At 41.0% G+C, this 26468-nt stretch overlaps 1 protein-coding gene across 1 annotated transcript; it reads left to right on the forward strand.

Moving 5' to 3' along the window:
- The first annotated feature begins 270 nt into the window (after nucleotides 1-270).
- Nucleotides 271-25563, forward strand: Cfap36 (cilia and flagella associated protein 36). Its single transcript, XM_036200552.1, has 10 exons — nucleotides 271-573; nucleotides 2485-2549; nucleotides 3625-3726; nucleotides 10387-10501; nucleotides 14367-14454; nucleotides 17031-17082; nucleotides 20184-20286; nucleotides 23791-23930; nucleotides 24085-24234; nucleotides 24686-25563. The coding sequence occupies exons 1-10, from the start codon at nucleotides 459-461 to the stop codon at nucleotides 24785-24787; spliced, it is 1032 nt and encodes a 343-aa protein (XP_036056445.1). The 5' UTR covers nucleotides 271-458; the 3' UTR covers nucleotides 24788-25563.
- Nucleotides 25564-26468: the final 905 nt, after the last annotated feature.

The following is a 26468-nucleotide window of genomic DNA, read 5'->3' on the forward strand; positions in this document are numbered from 1 at the left end:
TACATAGGCTTCTGGGCCAGAGGATCTGAAAACGCTTAGGGATGAGCTGGGATGAGGTCGTCCTGGGGAGCTACGCCCTCCCGAACCAGCGGGGCAGGGAACCCGAATACCGACCCCAGGCTCTGTAGCCAATGCCCGCCTTCCGCTCTCAGCCTACCAACTGCGGGCCAATGAGCGGAGGGCTATCGCTCGCGCCGCTACGGGTTTCTTCCAGCCAATAGGAACTTTCCTAACCCCGCCCCCTCCAGGCATGTAGGCGGGTCTGGCTTCACTTCCGGGCCACTGCGTAGGTTGTCATAGCGACCATTTTACGTTTACTGGTTTGTAGTGTCTAACCAGGCGGCCTGGCGATTGCCCGGGCCGCGCTGCCCGCATTCTCCGTCGGCTTCCTGCGGCCGAAAGGCCCGAGCGGGCCAGGGAGTCTGGCCTAGGCATCCGCGTCGCCCGGTACCGGTGGGATGGCTGCGGAAGAAGAGGATGAGGTGGAATGGGTGGTGGAGAGCATCGCTGGGTTCCTGCGGGGCCCGGATTGGTCCATTCCCATCTTGGACTTTGTGGAGCAGAAATGCGAAGGTAAAAACCCTGAACAAGCCGAATGTCACCCGCTGACTCTGCCCTCCGGGGCCTAGGGTTAATTTTGTAGAAGGGATTGCATTCACCCCTTCCCGGGGTGGGATGGGGGTTCCTTTGCAGACCCGAGAGTGGGCACCAATACCTGCCACCCACTCAGGCCTGAGCACGCGTCCAGAACACATTAGACTTTAATACCGTGTTGGGCCTGCCACTTCATCCCACACGTTTCTAAGTGGACTGTTTGGGTAACCAGCATCTTCCCCAGTTTTCCCTCAAGCTCCTTTTGACCCCTGGGATGTCTCGCTGTGGGCTCTTTGAAATGAAAACCAATTCACTCCATCTGCAAAGGAGGGCATGCGATTCCACCTGCAGGGTCGAAGCAGGCGACAGGAGGAAGACCATTCTAACAAACGAGGCAGCATACAAATGTGGAATACTTTCAAAGGATCTGCAGCGCCGCTTTCTGATCGCTTCATATCCGAGTTCATATCATAAAGACAAAATGAACTCTATTCATAGAAAAGGACCACAAACGACGTCACATCCAACCCTTATCGTGGTTATTTACCTAGGCAATACTTGGAGGGTAGCAATATCCATCAATCCTCTGAACTTGTGCCGTAGGTTATAGGGATTAGTCTTATTTGTAAAGATCAGTGCGGTAGAGCTGGGGTGAGTATAAGCTGCAGGCAAACACATTTCAGTCAAGGAAATGTTTTATATACTATTCCAGGATGAGTTGGCCAGCCAGAAAAGGTAATGGGTTCCCAGGCATTCACAGTATCTGAGTACATTTGGCAGAGATTCAGCTTACAGAGGGTTCTTATTCCTGAATTGTTTTGCAAGGCTTTTTCGACCCTGAGATACCATGGATCTAGTAAAGAAAGAATTTTGTTTGACCACTGAGCCTTTTATTGTATTATAACTGTTAAAATTCAAACACCAGTTAAGTGTATTTGCAGGTAAGTTTTAAGGAGGTTCACATAGCAAAGTAATTTACCTGTGTCCCTCTGAAGAATTTAAAATGCTGTTAAAAGATTGATGAAGCCTGACCTCCTTTAGGAGTGATTATTTCACCCATTGATTTAATGATGGACTAAATGCTGAACGGAAAAGGGGGCGGGCAATGCCTTCTTTTCACAGGTGTCAAGAGTGGGTGTATCTTCATAGTAACAGCTAACAACAGCTAACTTTTCGTTTGTTTGTTTTGTTCGAGACAGGGTTTCTCTGTGTAGGTTTGGAGCCTATCCTGGAACTCTCTCTGTAGACCAGGCTGGCCTTCAACTCACAGAGATCCGCCTGCCTCTGCCTCCTAAGTGCTGGGATTAAAGGCGAGCGCCAACACTGCCCAGCTGATGGTACCTTTTTACAGAGAAACAAAGCTCAGGCTTGCAGACATGCTGCAGTGATGTGGTTTCAGAACTGTCAGAATTTTTAGTAGCATTTGTATTGAATGTTTGTGCAGTGCCGCACAGAACAAATGCAGAGTAAAGAGAAGTATGTCAGGAATATTCCGGATGACTGTTTATTCTTCACTGAGGTGGGGCTGTCAATGTGCTCTTCTCTACTTAAGATAATTTGAAGGTTAATTTAGACAGCTTTGTGGGATCAACGTTTCAATATTTATTGAGTTACCTTGGACCAGAAACTGGGCATAGAAATCCTATGTTTGAGAAGTTTATAGTCTAGCAAGAGAACACACATGTGTAAACAGTAAAATATAAAGTGATAAGTGCAAATATATAAATGTTAAAAATAAAGGAGCTGGGGAGATGGCTCATGAGTCTGATCCCACAACACACATGGTGGAAAGGAAGAACAGGCTTCTGCAAGTCCATTTGGAAGATTTTATATTTGTACTTAATGAAATAATTTGTTTTTTTACATTGTCCTATTCTCTTATAAATTTAGTTTTTGATGATGAAGAAGAAAGCAAATTGACCTATACAGAAATTCATCAGGAGTACAAAGAGCTAGTGAGTATTTTCCTATTGATTTTCGTTTTGTTTTGTAGCCTTGGCTGACGTGGAACTCACTATGTAATCCACTATGCTGGCCTTGATCTCCCAGAGATTTATGTGCCTCTGTCTCCCCAGTGCTGGGATTACATGACTGGCTTTTTTTCTGATTTTAAGAGGCATTTTATAACACCTGTCTTTTTAAATGAAAAAAAAAAACTTTTTAAAATTAAAATTATTTAAAATTATTTTTAAGATTTATTTACTTTATGTGTATGGGTGTTTTGTCTGCATGCATGTGCATCATATATGTGGCTATAGCCACAAAGGTCAAAAGATGGGGGTTGGGTTCCTTGTAACTGGTTGTGAACCTCTATGTGGGTGCTAGTAATTGAACCTGGGTCTTCTGGATGTCAACAGATGCTCTTACCTGCCAGACCCCCTGTGTATCACAGTTCATCCTGCTCCAGCAGCACTGCTGTTCTCAGGCGCATGTTCTCCTGAGCATCTTTTCGAATGACTTTGTATTTTTTCTGTTTTAGACTCTAAGTAATGATTTATTGTAGCTATGGGGATCTTTCATTTGTAAATTTAATTCTTCTTTAGCTGTGGCCTCTAGGCAAGTGCTTATGCTTTGTTTACTTATAGGAGCCTCTGAGTATTTTATTTATTTATTTTTGGTTGTTTTGAGACAGGGTTTCTCTGCAGCTTTGGAGCCTGTCCTGGACTAGCGCTGTAGACCAGGCTGGCTTCGAACTCACAGAGATCTGCCTGCCTCTGCCTCCTGGGTGCTGGGATTACAGTCGTGCGCCACCACCTCCCGGCGCCTCCGAGTATTTTAAAAAGGCAATGGGTAGAGGAGTTGTACCATGCTCACCCTCATAAGCTTGGCCTACCTCTAGTGGAGGAAATTAAATTTCATGTGATTCTTAGCAAGGAAAAACATTTTTGTTGTTTGTTTATTGGTGAAAGACATTACTTTCATGTCTTATATAATAGTGTTTATGTTAATTACAAAGAGCATTCTAAACAGGTGGAATGTCATTTAGATTTTTCCTATGTAAATTATAAAAGTTAAACCTTTTATTTTTAGGTTGAAAAGCTGTTAGAAAGTTACCTTAAAGAAATTGGAATTAATGAAGATCAGTTTCAAGAAGCATGCGCCTCCCCTCTGGCAAAGACGCGCACATCACAGGTTTATCTTTTGTGTTACTCTTTGATGTTTTCCAGGGTTGTGACATTAGACGTCAACAAGGTAGACATCGTGTGAGGTAAAAACACTGACCTGGTGTGTTCATTTTTAATCACCTTAAGAAATAACGTGAACTGATGGAATTAAAACCAAACATCCTGATCTCAGTGTTGTTAAGATCACAGAATTTCTCTGGATATGGTTCCATTTCTCTAGGACTCTGGTCATTCTGTAGTTGCCTTTTTCTGTTTTTAGCAAATGCAGTTTCTAGTTTTGGGGACTTCTTGTGAAACTGTTTTTGTTTATTTTTGTGTATGAGTGTTTTACCTACATGGATGTATGTACACTGTGTGCATGCCTGGTACCTATGAAGGCTGGAAGAGGGCTTAGATCCCCCGGAAGTGGAGTTAGGGCTAGCTGTGAGCTGCCATGTGGGTGTTGGGAGTGAATCTGGGTCCTCTGCAGGAGCTGCAAGTGTCTTCACTGCTGAGCCATCTCTCTAACCCTTCATGAAAATGGTTTTATTGTCTCTTTAGTTCTGCACTACTGGGCTGAGTGGCTAATAGGTATATTATAAATAATGCTTATGGAGAGTTCTTAAGAATTGATATGCTATTTTTTTTTCTTTTCCTGGAGCTGAGGACCGAACAGAGGGCCTTGCACTTGCTAAGCAAATGCTCTACCACTGAGCTAAATCCCCAACCCCTGATATGCTTTTTAAAGGTGTTTTCATTTTATTTATTTTGAGACAGGGACTTGCTATGTAACCCAGGCCAGCCTCAAACTCATAATGTAGTTTGGGTTGGTCTTGAACTTATAAGCTTCTGTTTTGCCCTCCGAGGTTCTGAGATTACAAGGGTGAACTACCTTCCTCAATTCCCTAATTGATGTTTTAGACATTTTATTGGTGTTACTCACTTTATCTTCTTTACCATTTAGCTTCCACCTATAAATGAAGAAACTAAAGCAGAGAAATAGTACACAGCCGCTCCCAAGTCTGCAGCTACATCAGTAGGAGAACAAACTTACAAGTCTAAGCAGTCCACTTGGAAGCCTTGCTTGAAGGCTCAGGAGGGGCTGTCACTCTTATCCAAACAGTGATCTTAAAAGCTCCCTTTGCTTCCTGTCCTCTGCTAAATAACCCACATTTGTCTAGCAAGATGGTCGTGAGGATGGCCTCTTCTGCTGCTGTTGCCTGTGTCAGCATTGTGTCCTGTCATCTGTCCAGGCCCTCACAAGCACATGTGCCCCTGGCTTTCTTTACACCATTCCTTACTCTAAAATATTAACAGCCTATGGGGCAAATTATCAAGGCAACTCCACATAGTTAAAAAGGAGGTTTATTTTGGGATAACTTATAGCCAGTAAAGGGGTTGGTTACAGGATTTGGAAGAGGTGAGGTGCAGTCCAGCTGGGTTCTCTGGAGAACTCCGCTTGGTCTACCAACCAGCATCCAGGAGCACCAGGAACCATGAGAGCTGGTACATCTGGGTCTCAGGTCTTAAGGGCTCCTGTCTCAGCCCTGCCCCAGGGGCACATCATAGGTAGGAACAGGAGTTACCAGAAGCCTCAGTAGGGATAGTACTTCCAGATCAGAGCTGGAATAGCTACCCACTACAACAGCCCAATACTCCACTGCCCCTTTCTTAGCCCAAATGTATAACTGCAAACCAGTCTTTGCTCATCATCTTTCAGCCAGTATTGAAAGATTCAGGACACAAAATTTGCATATTCCTGTAAAAGCAATAGTACTCCCTTTAAAGAGTTTTGTGCAGCTTAAGTGATAATGTATAGCAAACATTTAGTATAATGCCTGTTGTGTGTTAAGTGGTCTCTGAGTAAATTGAAGCACTTCTTAATTAGCTGTAGCTATTTTGGTGTTTGATTAGCATTGTGCTAACAGGCCAGGGTCATGGGTTTGTTAGCATTATTCTCTAGAACAAGCTCTTAGTCACTAGCTATTGAATGGCAGCAGTGAATTAGCACTGGGCTTCAGTGTTCGTGAAAGGCATCTTGAAGCACATTATTGACTGCTTTGCAGTAATTTCATTTTCACACATGAAAATTAGAATGTGGATTCCAGTATACCAATCTGGGGTGCCTAAAATCCAGCTCAAGAAGCAAGTGTAGTTTAGGAGTACTTTTTGTTTCCATTGGTTTGGTATTGATTCTCTAGACTAGCTGCTGCTTTCATTGAATTGAACTGCTGAGGGAGACTTGCAGAATGCTTTTGCCTTATTTTGTCAACATTAGGCCTGGCATTCTGATGATTAAAGCCACAAGAGTGGCAAACAGGACATAAGGTAAGGTGTTACAATCGTAAATACACACACCCACACCCACACCCACACCCACACCAGAAAAACAACCCCTCTTAAAAATAAAAAAAGCAGCTAGGTGGTGGTGGTGCAAGCCTTTGATCCCAGCACTTGGGAGATAGATGCAGATGGATCTCGTAAGTTCAAGGCCAGCCTGGTCTACAGAGTAACTTCCATGATAGCCAGGGTTACACAGTGAAAACCCTGTCTTGAAAAAAACAAAAACCAAACAGAAAAAGAGCATTCTTCTAGTACAGCAGTTCTCAACCTGGGAGTCATGACCCTGTTGGGGTCACATATCAGATATTTACGTTATGATTTATGATTTATGAAGTAGCAATGAAAATAATGTTATGATTGGGATCACCACAACATAAGGAACTGTATTAAAGGGTTGCAGTGTAGGAAGGTTGAGAAGCACGGCTCTAGCAGATAGTTTTTCTTCTGCATTTGTGTATGCGAATGTGTGAGTGGAGGTCGTAGACAACTTGGTGGAGTTAGCTCTCTCCTACCATGTGGGCTCCAGGGAGTAAACTCAGACTGTTAGATTCTGTAAGAGTGCTTTTATCTAGTTCTTCTTTTAACAGCTTGCTTTTCTGCTATGTAGAACTTGTAAAACTTGTGGTTTTTATTTTTTTGCATGTGTGAGTGTATATAGTTTATAACTAAGTTTAATACAGCAAAAGCCAGGGACTTCAATATAGCAAGGAATAGAAATTTGTTTTGTTTTGATGTTTTAGTTGATTTAACTTTTACTTTGTCAGATGGAAACTGATAATTGTAGAAGCATTTCTTGTACAGTAATAAAAATTTGAGAAAATCATGCTTATTTTTAGTAACTAACACTACTGAGAATATTATATAATATAGTATTTCCATTTAATTTCCCAAAGCATACATGATAATAAACACTATTATTTGAATGTTAATTAAGATAAAAATAGAATATTTTAGAGCAATTTTAGGTTTACAGAAAATTGAACGGATGTTTCATTTCTTAAAATCTTATATTGAAAAGGGTTTGCAAGTAGAGAAAGCCCTGATGTAGATAATTTTGTTAAGTTTCTTCCCATTTCTTTTCTGTGTTGTTAATGTGAATGCTACTGTTTTGAAATTCGAATTCTAATTGTTCATTGTTGGTACACTGCAAAACAGATAACTTTTTCCCTTATATTTTCTACAGTTGTCATCTATGAACAAAGCTTTTTGATTTAATTTTTTATTTTATGTGTAGGCATATGTGTTTTGCATGAGGATGTGTGCACTTGACTCTAAATGTACTCAGGGGCTGAGGTGTCCTGCTCCTAGAGCTGGAGTTACAGATGTTTGCAGATGTTATAGGTGGATGCTGGGAACTGAGCTTGGGTCCTCTGGAAGAGCAGCAAATGCTCTTAACTGCTGAGCCATCTCTCTAGCCCCAAGCAAAAGAGTTTTATTTCCTTTCCAGTTGGTAAAACAAAACAAAACAAAAAACCCAAAACCCAGCTTCTTCCATTAGCCAGGACTTGTATACAATGTTGAGTGGGAATTGTGAGGTGTCATCTTGGCTTCATTGCTGACCTTAGTGGGAAAGATTCTAGTTTCTTAGTGTGACCTTAACTGTGGTTTTTATTTATCCTTATCCCTTGAGGTAGGGGTCTTGAGTAGCCTGGGTTGATTTCAAACCCACTATGTAGCCCAGACTGGTCTTGAACTCCTTATTGTCCTGCCTGTAATTCTTAAGAGTTGGGGTTACAGGCATTCACCAATACCCCTTGTATAGCTAGCTATCTTGGGTCCTGGAGAGATAGCTCAGCAGTTAAGAGTACTTACTTCTTTTGCAGAGGACCCAGGTTTTGTTCCTATCATTCACATAGAGTGAGTGGATCACAGCTGTCTGTAACTCCAGCAGCAGGGGATATGAGCCATCTTCTTGTGGGCCTCCACAGGCTCCTGTATGCGTGTGATACACATGAACTTACACAGGCATACACACACATACATTTTTTAAAAAATTAAAAATAGATAATCTTTACAAGGGTAAGGAAATTCCTGTCCATTCCCATTTACTGAAAAGTTTTGTTTTGTTTTGTTTTGTTTTGTTTTTTGTTTTTTGAGACAGGATTTTTCTGTGTAGTTCTGGCTATTTTAGAACTTGCTCTGTAGACCAGGCTGACCTTGAACTCACAGAGATCCACCAGTCTCTGCCTCATGTGCTGAGATTAAAGGTGTGTGCCATGATCACCTGTCTAATTTTTTTTAAAAATGTTTTTAAAACGTGAATGCTTATTAGATTTTTGTCAAAGGCTCTTTTTCATATTTATTGATAGGGTCAAATGGTAGCCTCTAGTCTGTTGGTAGCTGATATAGTGAGTTATTTTTAAATGCTGAATCCACTTTGAATTATTGGAAAAATTTCCAGTTTGTTATGCTATGTAATTCTTTTTATACATTGTTGAACTAAAGTTTAAAGGTTTGCTGGTGAGGATAAAGTACTTAGTGTCATTAATAGGTCAGGAAGCCCCATGACTTATTATGTAGTGGAATAATCCTCAAAGGGGATTCAAACAGAAGCTGCCCATATTGTTTTCAGTACAAAGCTAATGTTTGCCATTCCCTGCCCTGGGATCCCTGCTCACCCAGACAGTATTTAAGGAAGTACTGTACCTTTTTCTTTATAAAACAGTCCTTGTAGATGTCACTGAGAACTGCTCTTGCCTTTTCTTTTGATCCGCTGCACATCTATGAGCTGGTTGCTGGGGAAGGGGCTCATCCCTTTCAAGTGGAATTCTTTGGTGAAGGCTCTGGTCAAGGTGTTCTTTGTAAGAATATTGCTGTTGCCTTCCAGTAAACATCTTGGTTACCTCTGCATGGTTTTGTGTGGCCAGCTTTTCCATTCATCTCAGGTAGAGCTGGAAATTAAATTCTGGTAAGATAAGACCTGATTGTTTTTGGGCTGGAGAGATGGCCCAGCCGTTAAAGGCTAGGCTCACAACCAAAAATATAAGACCTGAGTGTTTCCTTTGGGTTTCCATGCATTTCAAATCTTATTCTGCTTATTAATTGGGAATTGGTTTGTTCTTGGCTATATGTAACATTACTAATAGTTAGTGAAATAGTTATGTTAATGGTAGATACCTTTATTAAAGATTTATTTATTTTTATTTTATGAATAAGGGTGTTTTGCCTGTATGTATGTCTGTGTACCACATGTATGCCTGGTTCTCTCAGAGACCAGAAGAGGGTATCCGATCCCCTCAGACTAGAGTTTCAGAGATGGTTGTGAGTCACTATGTGGGTGCTGGGAATTGGATATGGGTCCTTTGCAAGGACAGAGCTCTCTCTTTTTTTTTTTTAATTAAATATATATATATTTTATATATATATAATTATATATATATATATATGTTAATTAAAAAGATGGAACAGCATACATAAAGGATGCCACCATGTGGTTGTTCGGAATTGAACTCAAGACCTCTGGAAGAGTGTTCTTAACCGCTGAGACATCTCCCGAGTCCCGGGGACAGAGCTCTTAACAGCTGTGCCATTGCTCCAGTCCACTTCAACCTTCATTTATTACACTTTTAGGTTTTGACTTTTCATAATTCCTAACTATCTCTAACATGTAATTGTTTTACCTGTAAGACTTCATTTTTTTTTAATGTTTTTCTTTTGAGACAGGGTTTCTCTGTGTAGCCCTGGCTGTCCTGGAACTCCCTCTGTAGACTTGACAGGCCTTGAACTCATAGAGATCTGCTACCTCTGCCTCCTGGATCCTGGGACTAAAGGTGTGTGCCACCACCACCACCTGGCTTAACTTTAAGGGACAATTTCACAGTTCTTGAATAATTATTAAACCCAAAATAAATTTCAGGAGATAGGATGTAAACCAGATAGATGTCATTTCCACTGAAAAACAAGCCCAGATACTGAGGTGATAACTTTAGAAAAATAAGCCAGACTCCTGTGTTGTTTTCCATTTAACACTGCCTGGTTTGGGAAAGGAGGCAGCCTGTCTGGCCCCTGGGGGACTCGGGGGTGAGTGAATTAGCTCTGAAAACCCTATTTTAAAGACTTTAAAAGAATCTTGGCAGGGTATAGCTATACACCCTGCAATCCCAATACTTGGGATGCTAAGGCAGGAGAGTTAGGAGTTTGAGGCCAACGGAGGGGGGGGGGGAGCTATGCAGTGAAACCCCACTTTTTTTTTTTTTTAATCTAAGATTGTCCACTTGAGTCATCTAACCATGGTATTGATGCAGCATGAATTAATGTGCTGCTTTTCAGTGCAAATGGTGATTTGATGAGGGGCAAATAGTTTCAAGCTTGAGTCTTCATTTAACCTGCAGACTTCCTTCCACAGGCCATTTTGCAGCCCGTGTTGGCAGCAGAGGATTTTACTATCTTTAAAGCAATGATGGTCCAGAAGAACATTGAGATGCAGCTTCAAGCCATTCGAATAATCCAGGAGAGGAATGGTAAAGTGTTGAAGTTAGGAATCTGAGTACCAAGTGCAGGGTTTTGTTTATTTGTTTTAATTATTCTAACTGTCTTAAATGTAATTACCTTTTCTGTATTATTGCACATTTGAAAGTCTTTGGCTACTGTAAGAGATTTAAGGATGTAAATTTAGTAATTTGGCATGGGACACTTCAATGAAAGAAGACAAGAATTTAATGATGCTTTAGTTTTTTGAGGCCTGCTTTTCTGTCAGGCCATTGTGTTAGTTTAGTGTTTTGAGTGGCTATGGTTACTGTTGAAGACAGGGAACTACTCCTCTGGCTTGTCACAATTAAGACCTTAGAAGGAAATGTTTTTCAGACTCCAGTATGCACTGGAGTCAACTGGCAGGCTCCAGTTTATGCCCTAATGGGTCTTGGGTGGGACCTGATCCTCTGCATCTTTGACAGGTTCCCAGCTGTTGCTGGAGCTGCTGGTCCTGGGCCACAAGGACCAGTAATTTACTAATCTGGCAGCAAGACTTGCCACTTGGTTGTTTCGAGAAGGTATGGGAGCAGTATTTCAGTTGTGCTGTTTACCCTTAAGGGTGTGGAATGTGCAATAAATAGGGCTTGTTTTTATTTTGAGGGGAGGCGCATATGTGCCATGGTGCACATGTGGTGGTCAGAGGACAGCTTTTGAGGAGTGGATCCTAGGAATCAAACATAGGTCATCAGGATTGGCGGCAAGCACCTTTATCTACTGAGCCATTTTACCACCCCCAACAAGTAGCACTTCTGTTTCTATGAGACAAATATCAGAATGCTGTATATCTTTTCTTGGCTGTATGAGTTCAGCCTTACTCTTTAAGCATCCACTGGCTTAGCTGTGCTTTAAAAGTGAGCTGCTTTTTACAGAATGTCGTAGAGTTGTCTGTGGGCAAGATAGAAAACCACCCTGACCCTGAAGAGTGCAATACAATGGAGTACCTTTGAAGTAGATAGAATTGGAAGAGCTTCTCTTTTGTTGTTTTACTGCTGTGCTTTATTCTGGAAAGTCTTCTCTTCCTGAATTCCTGAAACTAGCTTTAATCTGGTCTATGGGATAGATAATTGCTTTGTGTTTGTAAAACTTGTTTTGAGAGGATAAGGTTTGATAAAAGAAATAGTGAGTGGCAGTGGTGGCACACGCCTGTAATCCCAGTACTTGGGAGGCAGAGTTAGGTGGATCTTTGTGAGTTCGAGGCCAGCCTGGGCTACAGCTACACAAAGAAACCCTGTCTCGAAAAACAAAAAAAAAAAAGAACACAAAAAGAGAAATGGTGAACTTGACCAGTGGACTCTAGTTTTTCAGTTTGGCATATATATATATATTTCTTCAGCTTGTGTATAAGCTGTATGCCTCAGATTGTCAATAATAGAATACGCCAATGAAAATGACATAAGTAGTTAGTCATTACAGTCTCTGTTTTATTAGTTAGGATTACAGTGCTGTGATGAAACACCATGACCAAAGAAACATGGGGAGTAAAGGGTTTACTTGGCTTACACTTCTGCATCATAGTCCATCACTGAAGGAACTCAGGAGGGCAGGAACCTAGCAGCAGGAGCCCATGCAGAGGCCATGGAGTAATACTGCTTACTGACTTGCTCCCCATGGCTTACTCAGCCTGTTTTCTAGAACCCAGCCCAGGGATGGCGCCACCCACAGTGAGCTGGGCCCTCCTCCATCACAGTTAAGAAGATGCCCTACAGCTGGACCTTATGGAGGCATTGTCTCAACTGAAGTGCTCCTTTCAGATAACTCTACCTTGTGTCAAGTTGATGTAAAACTATTGAGTAGTCTTCCCAAGGAAGACAGGCCCAGAATTGGTTACTCTAGTGGCTCAATGATGTCTTCAAGGCCTCTGACACTTGCCATTTTTATTTCTGACATTCCCTGCCTCTTTTTTTCTGCTTCCAGTGCAGACTCAGTGTTTTGTGAGGAAAGGAATGTTTCCTTCTGTGTGATTTTCTTTTTGTTAGCAAGATAACATTTTGTGTAAACCCTCCAAGATCCTTCCACTCAGGCCTTTCTTAAACTGTCTGGAAGGGGATGAGACCATTGTGATAGCTTGACTCAATCAAGTACCACTGCTGAGGGGACGGAGCATCTGACCTTTATGTGATGGCTGCCGGATGACTGCACAGGACTTGGATTTATTGGAGAAGAGAAGAATGACATAGAATGATGACTGCTGTCAGTCCACAGTATAGGGCGGTTTGCCCCATGTCTAAATTTAACATTTATCATATGCATTGAAACTTTTAGTGCCGTCTTTAATTATGGAACTTACATTGTGCTCAAAACAAGTTGTTTGGAAATCCCCCCCCCTCCCCCCCCCAGACAGGGTTTCTCTGCAGACCAGGCTGGCATCGAAGTCAGAGCCACCTGCCTCTGCCTCCTGAGTGCTGGGATGCACTACACCACCTGGTGAATTTTATTTCTTGTAAGAAAATTCAAAGGCTTTCTTGATTCTTGTTTGTATCTGATCAAATAATTTGGAGAAAATGCATTTTGATGATTTGAAAGAATTTCATACTGTTGCATTGTTCCTGTTTTTAATTCTTCTTGGAAAAGTTGCTAGGAGAATGATTTGATATCTTCTGACTGAGCAAAATTACACTTCAGATGATGTGTTTACAGGTGTAACTCTTCTTGTGGGTGAAGGGTGTATTCACCTTCCTGCTCTTTCTTTACAAATGACTGCAATTAACTCAACAGAATGTTTAGCCCAAAATGTTTAGCATCAAGGGAATTAGAATAATAAAACTACTTTAAAGCTAATCCCACTTTGCACATTTGAATAAAGAAATGGAAGGTAAAATAAAGGTACACTCTGCTAATGCTGTAGAATATAGACATGAACAGAGCACTTATTACCAATCTCCCTTATCAGGGAGGTATAAGAAAATTAACCCAACAGTTAAATTTCTTCCTGTGAATCTGTGTTGGGAGGAGTGAGGGGTGGAAATTGGCACAGTTATGATTTAAAGCTATTGCCAATATCTGAAAAGATGCATCAAGGGCAGAGATAGTGTTACTGGTCTTCATATTATTGGTCTTCATTCCCCCACTGTTCAGCACATGCTATCATTGCACATAGTAAGCATGGCCTTTCTCTAATATTGTAGTTCAAATGGAGACCGCTAACAAAACACCATTTTGTTTTGTTTTGGTTTTGTAAACTTTCCCACTTATAGTTCACCTTTAAAAGCATTTCATTAACCTCATTAACCCTGGCTAAGTGAGATCAGTAGTAGATAATGTGAGATAATGGAAGACCGTAATGTCCATTATTTTTATTGCCATACAGTTTCTTTTAAGTTTTGTTCTAAATTGTTTAATTAATTGTGTGAGAGACATATAGTAATAGATAGATATATAGGTAGATAGGACATGAGTGACATGATGTGCATGTGGAGTTGTAGAGTTCCCTTCCTACTATGTGGGTCCCTGGACTCAAGGTCGTCAGGCTGGGTGCAAGGGCCTTCACCTGCACAGCCATGGCTCCATCGCTCCAGCTTTTCTTTTCTTTTTGGTGCTAAGACTTGAGCCCAGGGCTTGTGCATGCTAGTTACAGGTCCTGTACCACTGACTTTCACATTGTCTCACTCATTGCTATTTTAGATAGTCAATACATGTTATTACTGTGAAATGCTTCTAGCTAAAATTGTGACTGGTTTTTTATGGGACTTAGTCCCTAAAATGTGAGAAAGTTAAACAGAAGATAATTAAAAAGATAAGGCTTGAAAAACATTTAAGTCATAAGTTGTAAACCAGTTTATACCTGATGAACCGGAACAGTGAGCAGTGAGTGTTCCGTTGAGCTGATGGTCTCCTGTGGCGTTTGGTTTTGAACAGGTGTGTTACCTGACTGCCTAACTGATGGCGCCGATGTAGTCAGCGACCTTGAACAGGAAGAGATGAAAATCCTGAGGGAAGTCCTCCGGTGAGCTGCTCCGACTGCTTCTGAATAAGTGTTAGTGGTGCTGATATGATCTGAATGGATATAAACTTCGCGCCAGAAAATATGACCAACTAGCAGGACTAACAGAGTTATTTTTTTATTTTTTAGCTATGTATACACATCTAAAGTATCCCTGATCCAAATGCTTAAGACCTGAGTGTCTCAGATTTTGGAATACTTGCACAGATCACAGATAGGTTGAGCATCCCTAATCAGAAAACCTGAAATCCAAACATTACCAAATTTAAAACCTTTTGAGCATTCTGTTGATGGGCTTTGCAAAGCTGTTTATTTTAGAGCAGTTTGGATTTTTATGTTAGATGACCAATTTGTATTATATATTTTTTTCTTTCTTTTTTTTTTGAGCTGAGAATCGAACCCAGGGCCTTGCGCTTGCTAGGCAAGCGCTCTACCATTGAGCTAAATCCCCAACCCCCAATTTGTATTATATTTAATTGTAGAAAAATATTTTCATATTACTTATACTGGATCAGTCCAATTGAGAGGATTTCTCTACCCTCACCCTGCACGTCTTTTATTATAGGATGAAGGAACTAGCCACCAATGGGAAAAGCTGCAGTAGACTCCACAGGTTAGGGAAGGGAAGAGTGTGTCCTGAGCTGAGCAGAGTTCTCCCTGCCTGCTGTGTCTCAATATTAGAGGCCACTCATGCTGGTGTTGCAAAGTTGTAGACTGGGCATCTGTACCTACCTGCCCCAGCTGCCCAGCTGAAGAGTGACAGGTAACCTACAAGGGAGGAGAGTAGGAGGTGTTGATCTGAGATAAATATCTTGCCAGTCACTTCTTCCCATCTCATCCAGATGCTTGGCATGAGGTGTGCTGCCCTTTAACCAAAAAAAGGTTAGCTATTATTTTCCCCTTGAAGCTATTACCCCTGGTTACTGTGTGAGCTTTGGAAGGGAGGAGCCATAGTAGCATGTAATTTTTAATCTGTGAGAATGTGCTTGACTTAGAAGAAAAGGAAGTCTGTGGTCACTGTATAGAAAGATGGACCTAGTGGGAAAGTATGACAGGAGTTCCAAAGCTTAGTGCTGACTTTTAGGTAATGGGAGTGGTGTAGGACTGAAGTGGAAGTGCAGGTGGTGGACATAGCCCTTTCCTGCCAGACCCTGCCCTGTGGCAGGGGATATGTGTGCAAAGGGAAGGGTATTTGTGTCGAGGACCGGTAATTTGGACTGTTGCCCTGGAACTTTCTAGAAGTGTCTCCTGCAACCTCTCTTCTTCCCTTACTGTGGCTAGTTCCTGACTCTTATCAGGCTGGTTAAGGCTCTTCCCTGTGGGGCTGATGTAGCACAAACCATTTTTGTTGGGTTAGTACTTTTAGATTTTTAGTTTCTAAAGCTCAGCTATGGACATGTAAGATAGTTGGCCTCAGCTGTTTCCTAGTCAGAGTGCCTCTGAACTGCTTAAAGAAATTGATAGGCAGCAGGACAACTTGATCAGGATAGCTCAGACACTGCTGGACAGGCCAGAATGAGGGGAAATAGTCCTGTCAGGAAGGAGGTAACATTTCTATGTAATCGGAAGATTTCCTGTGTCCTGGCCTGCTGGCGGTCAGGACAAATCTCTTCCACTCGCATCCCCCAAGTAAACACACAGAGGCTTCTATTAATTAAAACTGCTCGGCCATTAGCTCAGACCTACCACTGACTAGCTCTTACACTTAAACTCAGCCCATTTCTGTTAATCTATATGTCACCATGTGTTCCATAGCTTTACCTGTGTGCTCCCTGGACAGCAGGCTGGCGTCTCCTGACTAAGCCTTCCTCTTCCCAGAATTCTCCTTTTCTGCTTATTGTGCCTATACTTCCTACCTGGCTACTGGCCAATCAGTGTTTCATTAAACCAGTGTACAAAAGCAGTATTTCACAGCATTTCAAAGAAATTCAAAGTCTTTGTTTTTGAAACAGCATATTCTATAGTTCATGCTGGCCTTGAATTCATTATGTAGCTGAGGATGACCTTAAATTCCTGAATCTCCTGCCTCTACCTTCCAAGTATTGGATTTATAGGCACGTGGCCACCACTCCTGGCCAGAAGGAGTCTTTCTTGTGGAGTTTGCCATTAAAATGTGGGTTTGGATCACTCATTTGTATGCTAACTTAAAAAAAATAAAAGGTTTAGGATTTCAAATCTGTTGGTTGTTGTTCAACTGGGGTTCATTAGGTAAACCCATATAGCTATTAATAGGTCTATTTTGCTGTCTGTTACAGGTGACTGTAGAGCAGGTTTGTAGAGATGATTGTTCTGCATCTCTGTGGTGAAACATCTTGTCCAGACTATAATAATATCAGTGTAACATGCTGCATATTTGTTCTTTGATGATGAAGAAATTTACTTTTTACCTGGGTGGTGGTATACACCTTTAATCCCAGCACTTGGGAGGCAGAGGGTTGATCTCTGAGTTGGAGGCCAGCCTCATCTACAGAGTGAGTTCCAGGACAGCAAAGGCTACATAATGAGACCCTGTCTCAAAAAAAAAAAAAAAGAAAAAAAAAAACCAAAACAGATTTATTTTTAACTTTCTTATATTTCAGAAAATCAAAAGAAGAATATGACCAGGAGGAAGAAAGGAAACGAAAAAAGCAGGTGCTTGCAGGATGTAAATGCAGCAGAAGTACATCCGATTGGCATGGCCTCTTTCTTGCTAAGTTTACACTTGCCTTTTACTGTTAACAATTTATATTTTACTTTTTATCCTTTTTTAAAAGATGGAAAATACCTTTTCCTTTTAGTCGGTGCAGGTACTAGATGTGCCTTATGTGAATGTATGCGTGTGTGTGTGTGTGTGTGTGTGTGTGTGTGTGTGTGTGTGTGTGCATGTACGTGGGGCCCACGTTAGTATCAGGTGGCCCCTTCAATTTCTCCACATTGTATAGAGGCAGGGTCTCTTGCTGAACCCAAATTCTGTTGTTTTGGCTAGTCTGGCTGCTTAGCCAGTTTGCTCAGGGAACACCATCTCCATCTTGTGTGCAGGTAACAAGGCTAGCTGCCATGCCCAGTGGCTTTTATATGAGCTGCCCTAGGGATCTGAGCATTCTGGTCCTCATGTCATGTGGCAGTTAACTGCCAATGGGGCCATATTCCCATTTTCCTCTTTTTAACAATTTTTTACTTATTTATTTATTTATTTGTTTGGTTGATTGGTTTTTCTTTCTTTTTTTTTTTTTTAAGATTTATTTATTTAATATGTATACAGTCCTCATTACAGATGGTTGTGAACTACCATATGGGTACTGGGAATTGAACTCAGGACCTCTGGAAGAACAGCCAGTGTTCTTAACCTCTGAACCATCTCTCCAGCCCCTTTATTTGGTTTTTCGAGACAGGGTTTCTCTGTGTAGCTTTGTGCCTGGAACTCACTTGGTAGTCCAGGCTGTCCTCAAACTCACAGAGATCCACCTGGCTCTGCCTCCTGAGTGCTGGATTAAAGGTGTGCGCCACCACCGCCTGGCACAATTCCTTATATTTATTTGACAGTTTCATCCATGTACATAATGTATTTTGACCATATTCACTCCATTGCCTCTTCCTAAGAAGTCCCCTCCTGCTTTCATGCCTGTTTTATGACCCACTGAGTTTAATGAGGGATGCTTACATGAGCATTGGTGTGGGGCTATTTTCTGAATCATGGCTCCTGATCTCTACACCACTGGGAAAAGAGGAATGACACTTAGCAGTCATGAACTGTTGGTAGCTCCTCAGCTCAGGCTGGGCCCTCCTGTGCCCTCCCTCCTGCATGCTGGAATAGTGATTTGATTTTGTGCAAGTCTTGTACAGGTTAGACACAGTGTCTCGGAGTTCAGGGGTGCAGCAGTCATGTTCTGTCCAGAGACGGTGCTCCACAGCATTCCTCCCATCCTCTGGTTCTTACATTCTTTCTGCCTCCTCTTCCTTCCAGGAGGTCCTTTGAGCCTTGGGGTGGGGTTGCAGTATGGGTACAGATGTGTTTCAGGCTGAGCACTCAGTAGTCACTTATCCAGTTACACACCTCTGCGTTAACACTCCCCATTGCAGAAAGAACCCCAGTGCACACACCTTTAATCTCAATACTTGGGAGTCACATGCCTTTAATCCCAGCACTAAAAAGGAAGGGATATGGTTGGTGGAGAAAGGTATATAAGGCATGAGGAGACAGGAACTAAAGCTTTTCAGCTGAGGAATGCCTTTCGGCTAGAAAGGCTTTTCAGGCTGAGTCCTAGAGGTAAGACATGGCAGTGGCCTTTTCCTTTGTCTTTGCTATCTTTCAGCATTTACCCCAATATTTGGCACCAGGAATTTTTATTAAAAGACCATTTAGAATTTGTGTTACAGTCTTATTACTGCCGTACTGCTGCAAGGAGGCACCATGAACCAGGCAACTTTTTTTTTTTTTTTTTTAAGATTTGTTTATTCATGTATTTTTATGTAAGTTGCATGTATGCTTACATGACAGAAGAAGGATCAGATCTCATTACAGATGGTTGTGAGCCACCATGTGGTTGCTGGGAATTGAACTCAGGACCTCTGGAAGAGCAGCCAGTGCTCTTAACTACTGAGCCATCTCTCCAGCCCCTGAACCACACAACTTATAAAAGAGCATTTAATTGGGACCTTGTTTACAGTTTCAGAGTCACAACCATCATGGAGGGAACATGACAGTAGGCAGGCAGATTGGCATAGTGCTGGAGCAGTAGCCGAGCTTATACTTTATCCCTAGGCAGCAGGCAGAAGCCTCAAAGCCCCTCCCCCCGCCCAGGGACACACCTCTATTAACACATCATTAGGCCACATCTCCTAATTCTTCCTAAACAGTTCACCAACTGGGAACCAAGCATTCAGACAGGAGCCTATGGGGGCCATTCTCATTGAGACCACTGCAAAGCTCCTTTGACTGTTCAGAGTTCTTTCTCATTCATCTATGTTCACTCTACCAAATAAATAAATCCCTTAGTTTTCAGTATTCAAAGAAGAGAAAAATTTTACTTTCCTTGTTTGTTTGACCCCTTTATTATGTTGAAATAGCAACCATGGCTTTCAGCATAGTTCTTTCTACATCCTTAATCCCACTGCATTGGTTATCATTAGTACTGCATTATTTGAAACAGAATATACTTGCCTCCAAATGTAGGAGGTATAGGAACTGGAGAGATGGCTCAGTGGTTAAGAGTACTTGCTGTTCTTCCAAAGGGCCTGGGTTCAGTTCCAAGCAGCCACACAGGGGCTCACAGCTGTCCAAATCTCCAGTTCCAGGGGTTATAATGTCCTCTCCCAATCTCTGTGGGCACTAGGCATGCATGCAGTGTACATACATGCACGCAGGCAAAATAGACATCAAAATAAGTAAAATATAATAAAGTAGGAGCTAGCTGGGCATGGTGGCACACACCTTTAATCCCAGCACTAGGGAGGCAGAGGCAGGATGTTCTCTGTGAGTTTGAGGTTAGCCTGGTCTACAGATTGAGTTCCAGGACAGGCAGGGCTTTTACACAGAGAAACCCTGTCTTGAAAAACCAAAAAATAAAAATAAAAAATAAAGAAAAAATAGGAGCTATAAAATGCTATTAACATGTTTAAAATTCTGGGAAAAACTGTTCATTATCTAATTGAGTGCACAGTAATGTTTTAAATAACATCTTTGGATCCCTTAACTATTGATTGGTCAACATTAAATTTTTTCCTTTTTTAAACTGTGTTATGGAATCCTGAAGTCATCAGAGGCTAAAATGGAAGAACCACCGGTGTATACTACTGAAGCTGCAAAACTGAGTAATTCCCAAGGGGATGGTGAACATTTTGTACAGCCACCCTCAGGTAAGCTTGAGGTGCACTGCACTTAATTGGTAAACCCTGAGAGTACGTTTGGTCCAGAACACAGTTAACCCTCAAAAGCACTGGAACACTGAGTGGCTTTGGAACTTAAGACTTCCTTCCAAGTTTAGGTTGTTTATAGGTAGAAACGCTGAAAGTAAATGTCATGTGACATTTCTAAGTGGAACTCGGGACCCAGAGAGTAACAAACAGTTCTCTTGGAGGGCGCCTCCAGCTTTTGTACAATTCAATAGCATGTGGGAACGTTTGTATTTGTGAGCTGGAAGCTCAACTTGGAGGGTTAATATTGAAAATTACCTTTAAAAAATTACCTTAAGGTAAAACTAGAAAATAAGGAACAGCCAATTTCTCTAGATGTTTAGTTATTATGTCCTTGAAGGAAATGCTAGCAGATGAACTTGTTCAGTACGTATCACATCCACCTTGAATAGTTTCTTTTTTAAAATAGATTTATCTATCTATGTATCTATGTATCTATCCCCTATCTATCTATCTATCTATCTATCTATCTATCTATCTATCTATCTATCTATCTATCTATCTATCTATTTTTATGTATACAGCATGTATGGCTGCAGACCAGAAGAGGGCACCAGATTTCATTACAGATGGTTCTGAGCCCCCATGTGGATAATGGGAATTGAACTCAGGACCTCAGTGCTCTTAACCTCTGAGCCGTCTCTCCAGCTCTGAATAGTTTTTTATACTGTATAGGAGAATAGTTAACTGCAACAGAAATTGAATCATGATTGTGATTTCATTTTACTCCTGACTCTATTATAGCAAATTAGTAAAAAAACAAAAAACAAAACAAAAAAATATTTTCTTCTGTACTGGCTGGCCTTGAACTCAGAGATCTACCAGCCTGCTGAGTGCTGGGGTTACAGGCAGGGGCCTTTAATCTGGCTTTTTGAATTATAGACACTTGTCCAATTGTCAAAGTTCCCCTTTATTCTTAGTTTATTTACAGTACTCATTGGTTTTGAAGAAATAGTAATCTTGGTTAAAACTGGTCAGGGATATAGAACAGAAACCCGCTTATAAAGTTCATTTCTGTGCTTTATTATGTCTGATCATTTTTTCTCATTTAGTTCCTAAGTTGAAATGAGTTCATATGAATCATATATCCCAGGTTTCCTGTGTTTAATGTGTGACCCAGATTTAATTTTGGGTTTCTGCACACTCCCATGTATTGTTTAGAGCTTGTATCTGATGTAATTTGAATATTGCTTGGTAGTACCATAGTGAAAACTTCAGGTGGACAGTAACACATATCTTTAATCCAGTACTCAGAATGTGGAGGCAAAGCCATCCTTGGCCATTGGAGAGTTCAAGACCACTCTGGGTTACTTGACACCCTGTTTCAAAAAATAAAACAAGCTGGTGTGGTGCACTTCTTTAATCCCAGCACTCTCCAGATAGAGGGAGGCCAATCTCTGAGAGTTTGAGGCTAGTGGGGTCTACACATTGAGTTCTAGGCCAGACAGTACATAGTGAGATCCTGTCTCTAAATAATAAAAAAACAAAAGACAAAATTTCATCACAGACCACATAAAATACATTTTACCATCAATAGCAAGACTTGTAGCAGATAATTTCAAAAGTAAAGTTTTTTAATTTCTCAGGGCTTTTTAAAATTGGGGTGTCTGATTTTTGAGATCACTTCATGTAGAATGATAGGACCCTAGTAAGAAGTCTTACTTCTAAAAGAATCAAGGTGTTTGGTTTGTATCTTTTGCCCTTTTGTTCCTGTCTTTTCTTGGTTCCTACTAAAAATAGTAGCACCTGTTCTCTGATGGAGTTGCCAGAGATGGGGCTGATGTTTCATCAGGCTTTCAAATCCTTTCTTTAAAAATCAGGAAAGTGCTGGGCAGTGGTGATGCACGCCTGTAATCCCAGCACTCGGGAGGCAGAGGCAGGCAGATCTCTGTGAGTTCGAGGCCAGCCTGGTCTTCAAGTCGAGTTCCAGGAAAGGCGCAAAACTACACAGAGAAACCCTGTCTGGAAAAACAAAAATGAAACAAAATAAAACAAACAAACAAACAAACAAACAATCAGGAAAGCTAAAGGTTTTGGCTTTACGTACTTTCCTCTTTGAAGTTTGGCAGAGTGTGTGTCCATATCGAACACATTCAAAGCTGAGTAAGTGCATGGGTTGAATAGAGATGCTTCCGTGTGTAAGCTCCTTCCTTCTCCAGTTCTGTGGCTCTATGTTTGAGGTGCCAAGACTGCTTCTAGTGAAATAATGTCTACTAAGAATGGCTGTTCTAATATAACCTGAATATTAGCAACAACTTGTTTCTCCTCATAGGCTCTATGGCCTCTGCCTGGACTGTTTGGAAGTCTTGTCTCTTTATGGAGGCCTGCAAAGGGTTTCCTCTAGTCTTCCTGGCAGTGCAGTCAGGCTACTGTGTACTATACCAGTGATCCTTTCCTGGCTATACACACCTGGCAGGATTAGTAATCCTTTGTGATGTGTACCATGGTCTTTCATTTTATCTTTCCATGTCTCACTGTTTTCATAGCTCATGTACTTAAATTAAAAATGTTTTTATCTTTTATTTTTTGTTGTGCATGTGTGGCCTATGTATGTCTGTGTGCATATATGTGAATACTCATGTGGATGAGCATTAGAGGTCAGAGTTTGAGTGGTCAAGTGTCTTCCTCTGGTGCTCTCCACTTTATTGTTTAAGATAGGGTCTCTTTATTGATCCTAGAACTGATTGGCGAGGCTGACTGGCCAGCAAGCCTCTGAGATCCATTTGTCTCTGGGGTTGATGTCCTCTGCCAAGCTTAGCTTTTTAAATGTGTGGGGGGTGGGGTAGGGGTTCAAAAATAGGGTTCTCATTCTCTCACATCTTTCCCCACTGAACCATCTCCTAAGTCCCACCCCCTCAAAAATGATGATTTACTTGTGTGTGTATATACACAAGAGACTAAGAGGCGGAGAGCCCTGTGTATGTATATATGTGCCACTGTGTACTGTGTGCATGTGGTCAAGAACAACTTGCAGGAGTTGGTTCTGTCCTTCCTCCATGTGGGTCCTGGGATCAAACTCATATATGTCATCATACTTGGTGGCCAGAGATTTAACTTTGAGTTATCTTGCTAGGCTTAAAAAAATTACCTTTCTTACAGAAAATAGACTACAGAAGTAATTAGAATGTTAATCATACCTTATGGTACAGTTATTGACGTACCGAATGCTTATATTACATGTGCTTTTAAGTTTCTCTTTGCTTTAGAAATGGTTACATTTTCTTAGTGCATTGGTAGTTATTTTCAGTATGTAATCGAAAACAAGTCATTGCTGCTGACAACTAATGTAAGACAGAAAATCAGTTTTGTTAAGTTTATAGTCAGATGCTTAGAAGTTAAGTTTGGAAACCAAAGATGTTATTTGTGAGGTATTAGGAAGTGTCTATGTTTTCCATAATAGTGTGGTTCTTTAAGTTACAATATCTTAATTGGTCTATTTACTGCCAGAAGTTAAAGTGCATTTTGCTAATCAGTCAGTACAACCCTTGGCAAGAAAGATGGAGCTGTTGCCTGAAACTTCCTCCCTCCCACAAAAAGCTCTGAAGATTCCTGGTTTAGAACATTCGAGTATGGAAGGACCAATAGCAGTAAGTAAAAGCTAACTTATTATAAGCAAGGCCATACAGAGCCATACACTTATCTGTTAGATCTTGGAACTTAAAACTGATCCAGTAGATAGATGTCTTTGCCACGTGTTGTGTGGACTTGAATACAGACAGTTCTTTCTCTTATCTGAACCAGAATTTGTCAGCACTTGGAACAGAAGAGTTACGGCAACGAGAGCACTATCTCAAGCAGAAGAGAGATAAGCTGATGTCCATGAGAAAGGACATGAGGGCAAAACAGATCCAGAATACTGAGCAAAAAGGAAAGCCTACCAGGGAGGTGGAGGTATGGCTGGTGTTAAGGTGTTGATTGTACAGACCAGGGGAAGAGTTTTTGGTTTGTGCAAGAAAGTCTCCAATGAATTCTGTTGGTTGACCCACTCAAATTAACCATCTGCTAGTGCGACAACTGCTCAGCTCTCAGGGGAGTTTAGATGAGAATTCTGTGAGGCAGAAATAAACATCTCATTATACATTTCTGTTGACTTCCCGTGCTGAATTCCTGGGTCAGTGGTCTGTCTTACCGTAGCCATTTTAAATGTTTGCAATGTTCTGTCCATACTCCAATGCTTCCCACTGCTTCTCCAAGAAAGGAGCTAAGAAACCTGGTCATTGACTTTTCAGTTTTACTGAAAATGCCCTTAATTTTTGTTCTTTTGAAGTATGTTAAGAATTTTAGACATATGAAGCTAATTTTTAATTGTAGCCAAATTTTTTGTCTTTTTTTTTTTTTAAAGGAAATGACAGAGAAGCCAGAAATGACAGCAGAGGAGAAACAAACATTACTAAAGAGGCGATTGCTTGCAGAGAAACTTAAAGAAGAAGTTATTAATAAGTAATATGAAGAGTTAGCGAAACAGAAGTCCAAGTTTTCTTAAAAATAAATTATTTAATCCTTAAACAAAGACTGTTAGTTTTAAGCAAATACCTGCTTTTCATTATTATTATTATTATTTTAAACAGGTAAAGGGCAAGAGGGAAGGCAGTTTAACAGAAATTTCTGCGTAGCGCTAGGTTATGGTGGTGTGTGCCTATAATCCTAGCACCCAGGACGCTGAACAGGAAGGTCAGGAATTCAAAATCATTCTCAGTAATAAAGCAAACTGGAGGCCAGCCTAGGTTATATGAACCTATCTTAACCAAAATAAGTAAATAAGTAAGTAAATAAATAATTTGGGTGTTTTCTATTCAAAAGAGGCCACAGAAAGGAATTAGTTGATAGTGCATGCTTTCATTCATTCTTAGTAGACACTGTTTGTGCTAAGCATGATACACACCACCAAGGGTATAGTAGTCAACCACACGGACAGACAGGATTCCTGCTTTTCATGGGGAAAGTGCAGTGATAACATGGCAGGCTGGCTGTGCTGCCTTGGGCAAGTAAGCTGTAAACTGATCAGGTGTTTACAAAGAGGGTATACAGTAATTTAGAAACACATGTTTTGAAGCTGGACTAGAACATGTATGAACAGGAGGGCTAGCATAGGAAAGGTGACAGACAGCAGGTTAGGGTAATGTGGAAAGCCTTGTGAGGAATTGAAAACTTCCATTTTTAAAGGTGTGGCTGGTTGGGGATTTAGCTCAGTGTTAGAGTGCTTGCCTAGCAAGCGCAAGGCCCTGGGTTTGATCCTCAGCTTTAAAAGAAAAAAAAAAAAAAAAAGGTGTGGCTGCTGTAGCAAGACAGGTGAATTACCGTAGGTTTACCCAGTATGATGCAATCCAAAGGCAGTATCTTGGACAAAGTTAAGAGAGCTTTATATTTAAAGCAGGACAAACAAGCCTTGTAAAATAAATGTGGGAGATGTAGAAAATTATAACCTTAATCAGAATGATCTTGCTTTCCAAAACTTAGTTACAATTTATACCCACCTTTTTCTAGTTACTGAACATTCTTTTTTTAAAAACAAACATTTTATATGTATATGGGCATGCATATGCCACTGTGCCTGTGGAGGTCAGGGGGCAATTTGTACTGTGTTTAATTCCAGGGATCAAACAGGCTTGGCAGCAAATTCCTTTACCCACTTAGCAATCTTGCTGGCCTCAACTGGGGTTTTTCTAAAATTTCATCTTATCTGCTTGAATCTAAAATTATACTTTAAGCTCCAACCTTCAAACTTCAGAAAAAACAGTGATGAAAACACATCAATCTGTTTCACACAACTTTTTATTAAAAATAGCTTTTTATTAGGTACATGTTTACAGGTATTTTTAGGACCTAAGGCATACACGTGTGCTCTGACTTGAACTGAGTGGAGATAATGCACCCCAGCCTGCATCAGGGTCATCACTTAGGACAGAGGCTAATGTGGAATCTTCCTAGTTGTGCCTTTCAAGGATCCTTTCATCTTGAAGGTGAGCATATGCATTACACAACTGTTGCCCTTGTATTTTAAGAAAACATTTATTTCTGCTCTAAGAAGCACTTTCCCATAATAATCACTTAAAAGTTTGAAGTTCCTCAGAAAGGAAAAATCAAAGGAGTCTTTATAAGGTACAGAGACGATACTTTGAACTTGA

Source organism: Onychomys torridus, chromosome 10 (assembly GCF_903995425.1).
Source record: "Onychomys torridus chromosome 10, mOncTor1.1, whole genome shotgun sequence".
Classification (NCBI taxonomy): domain Eukaryota; kingdom Metazoa; phylum Chordata; class Mammalia; order Rodentia; family Cricetidae; genus Onychomys; species Onychomys torridus.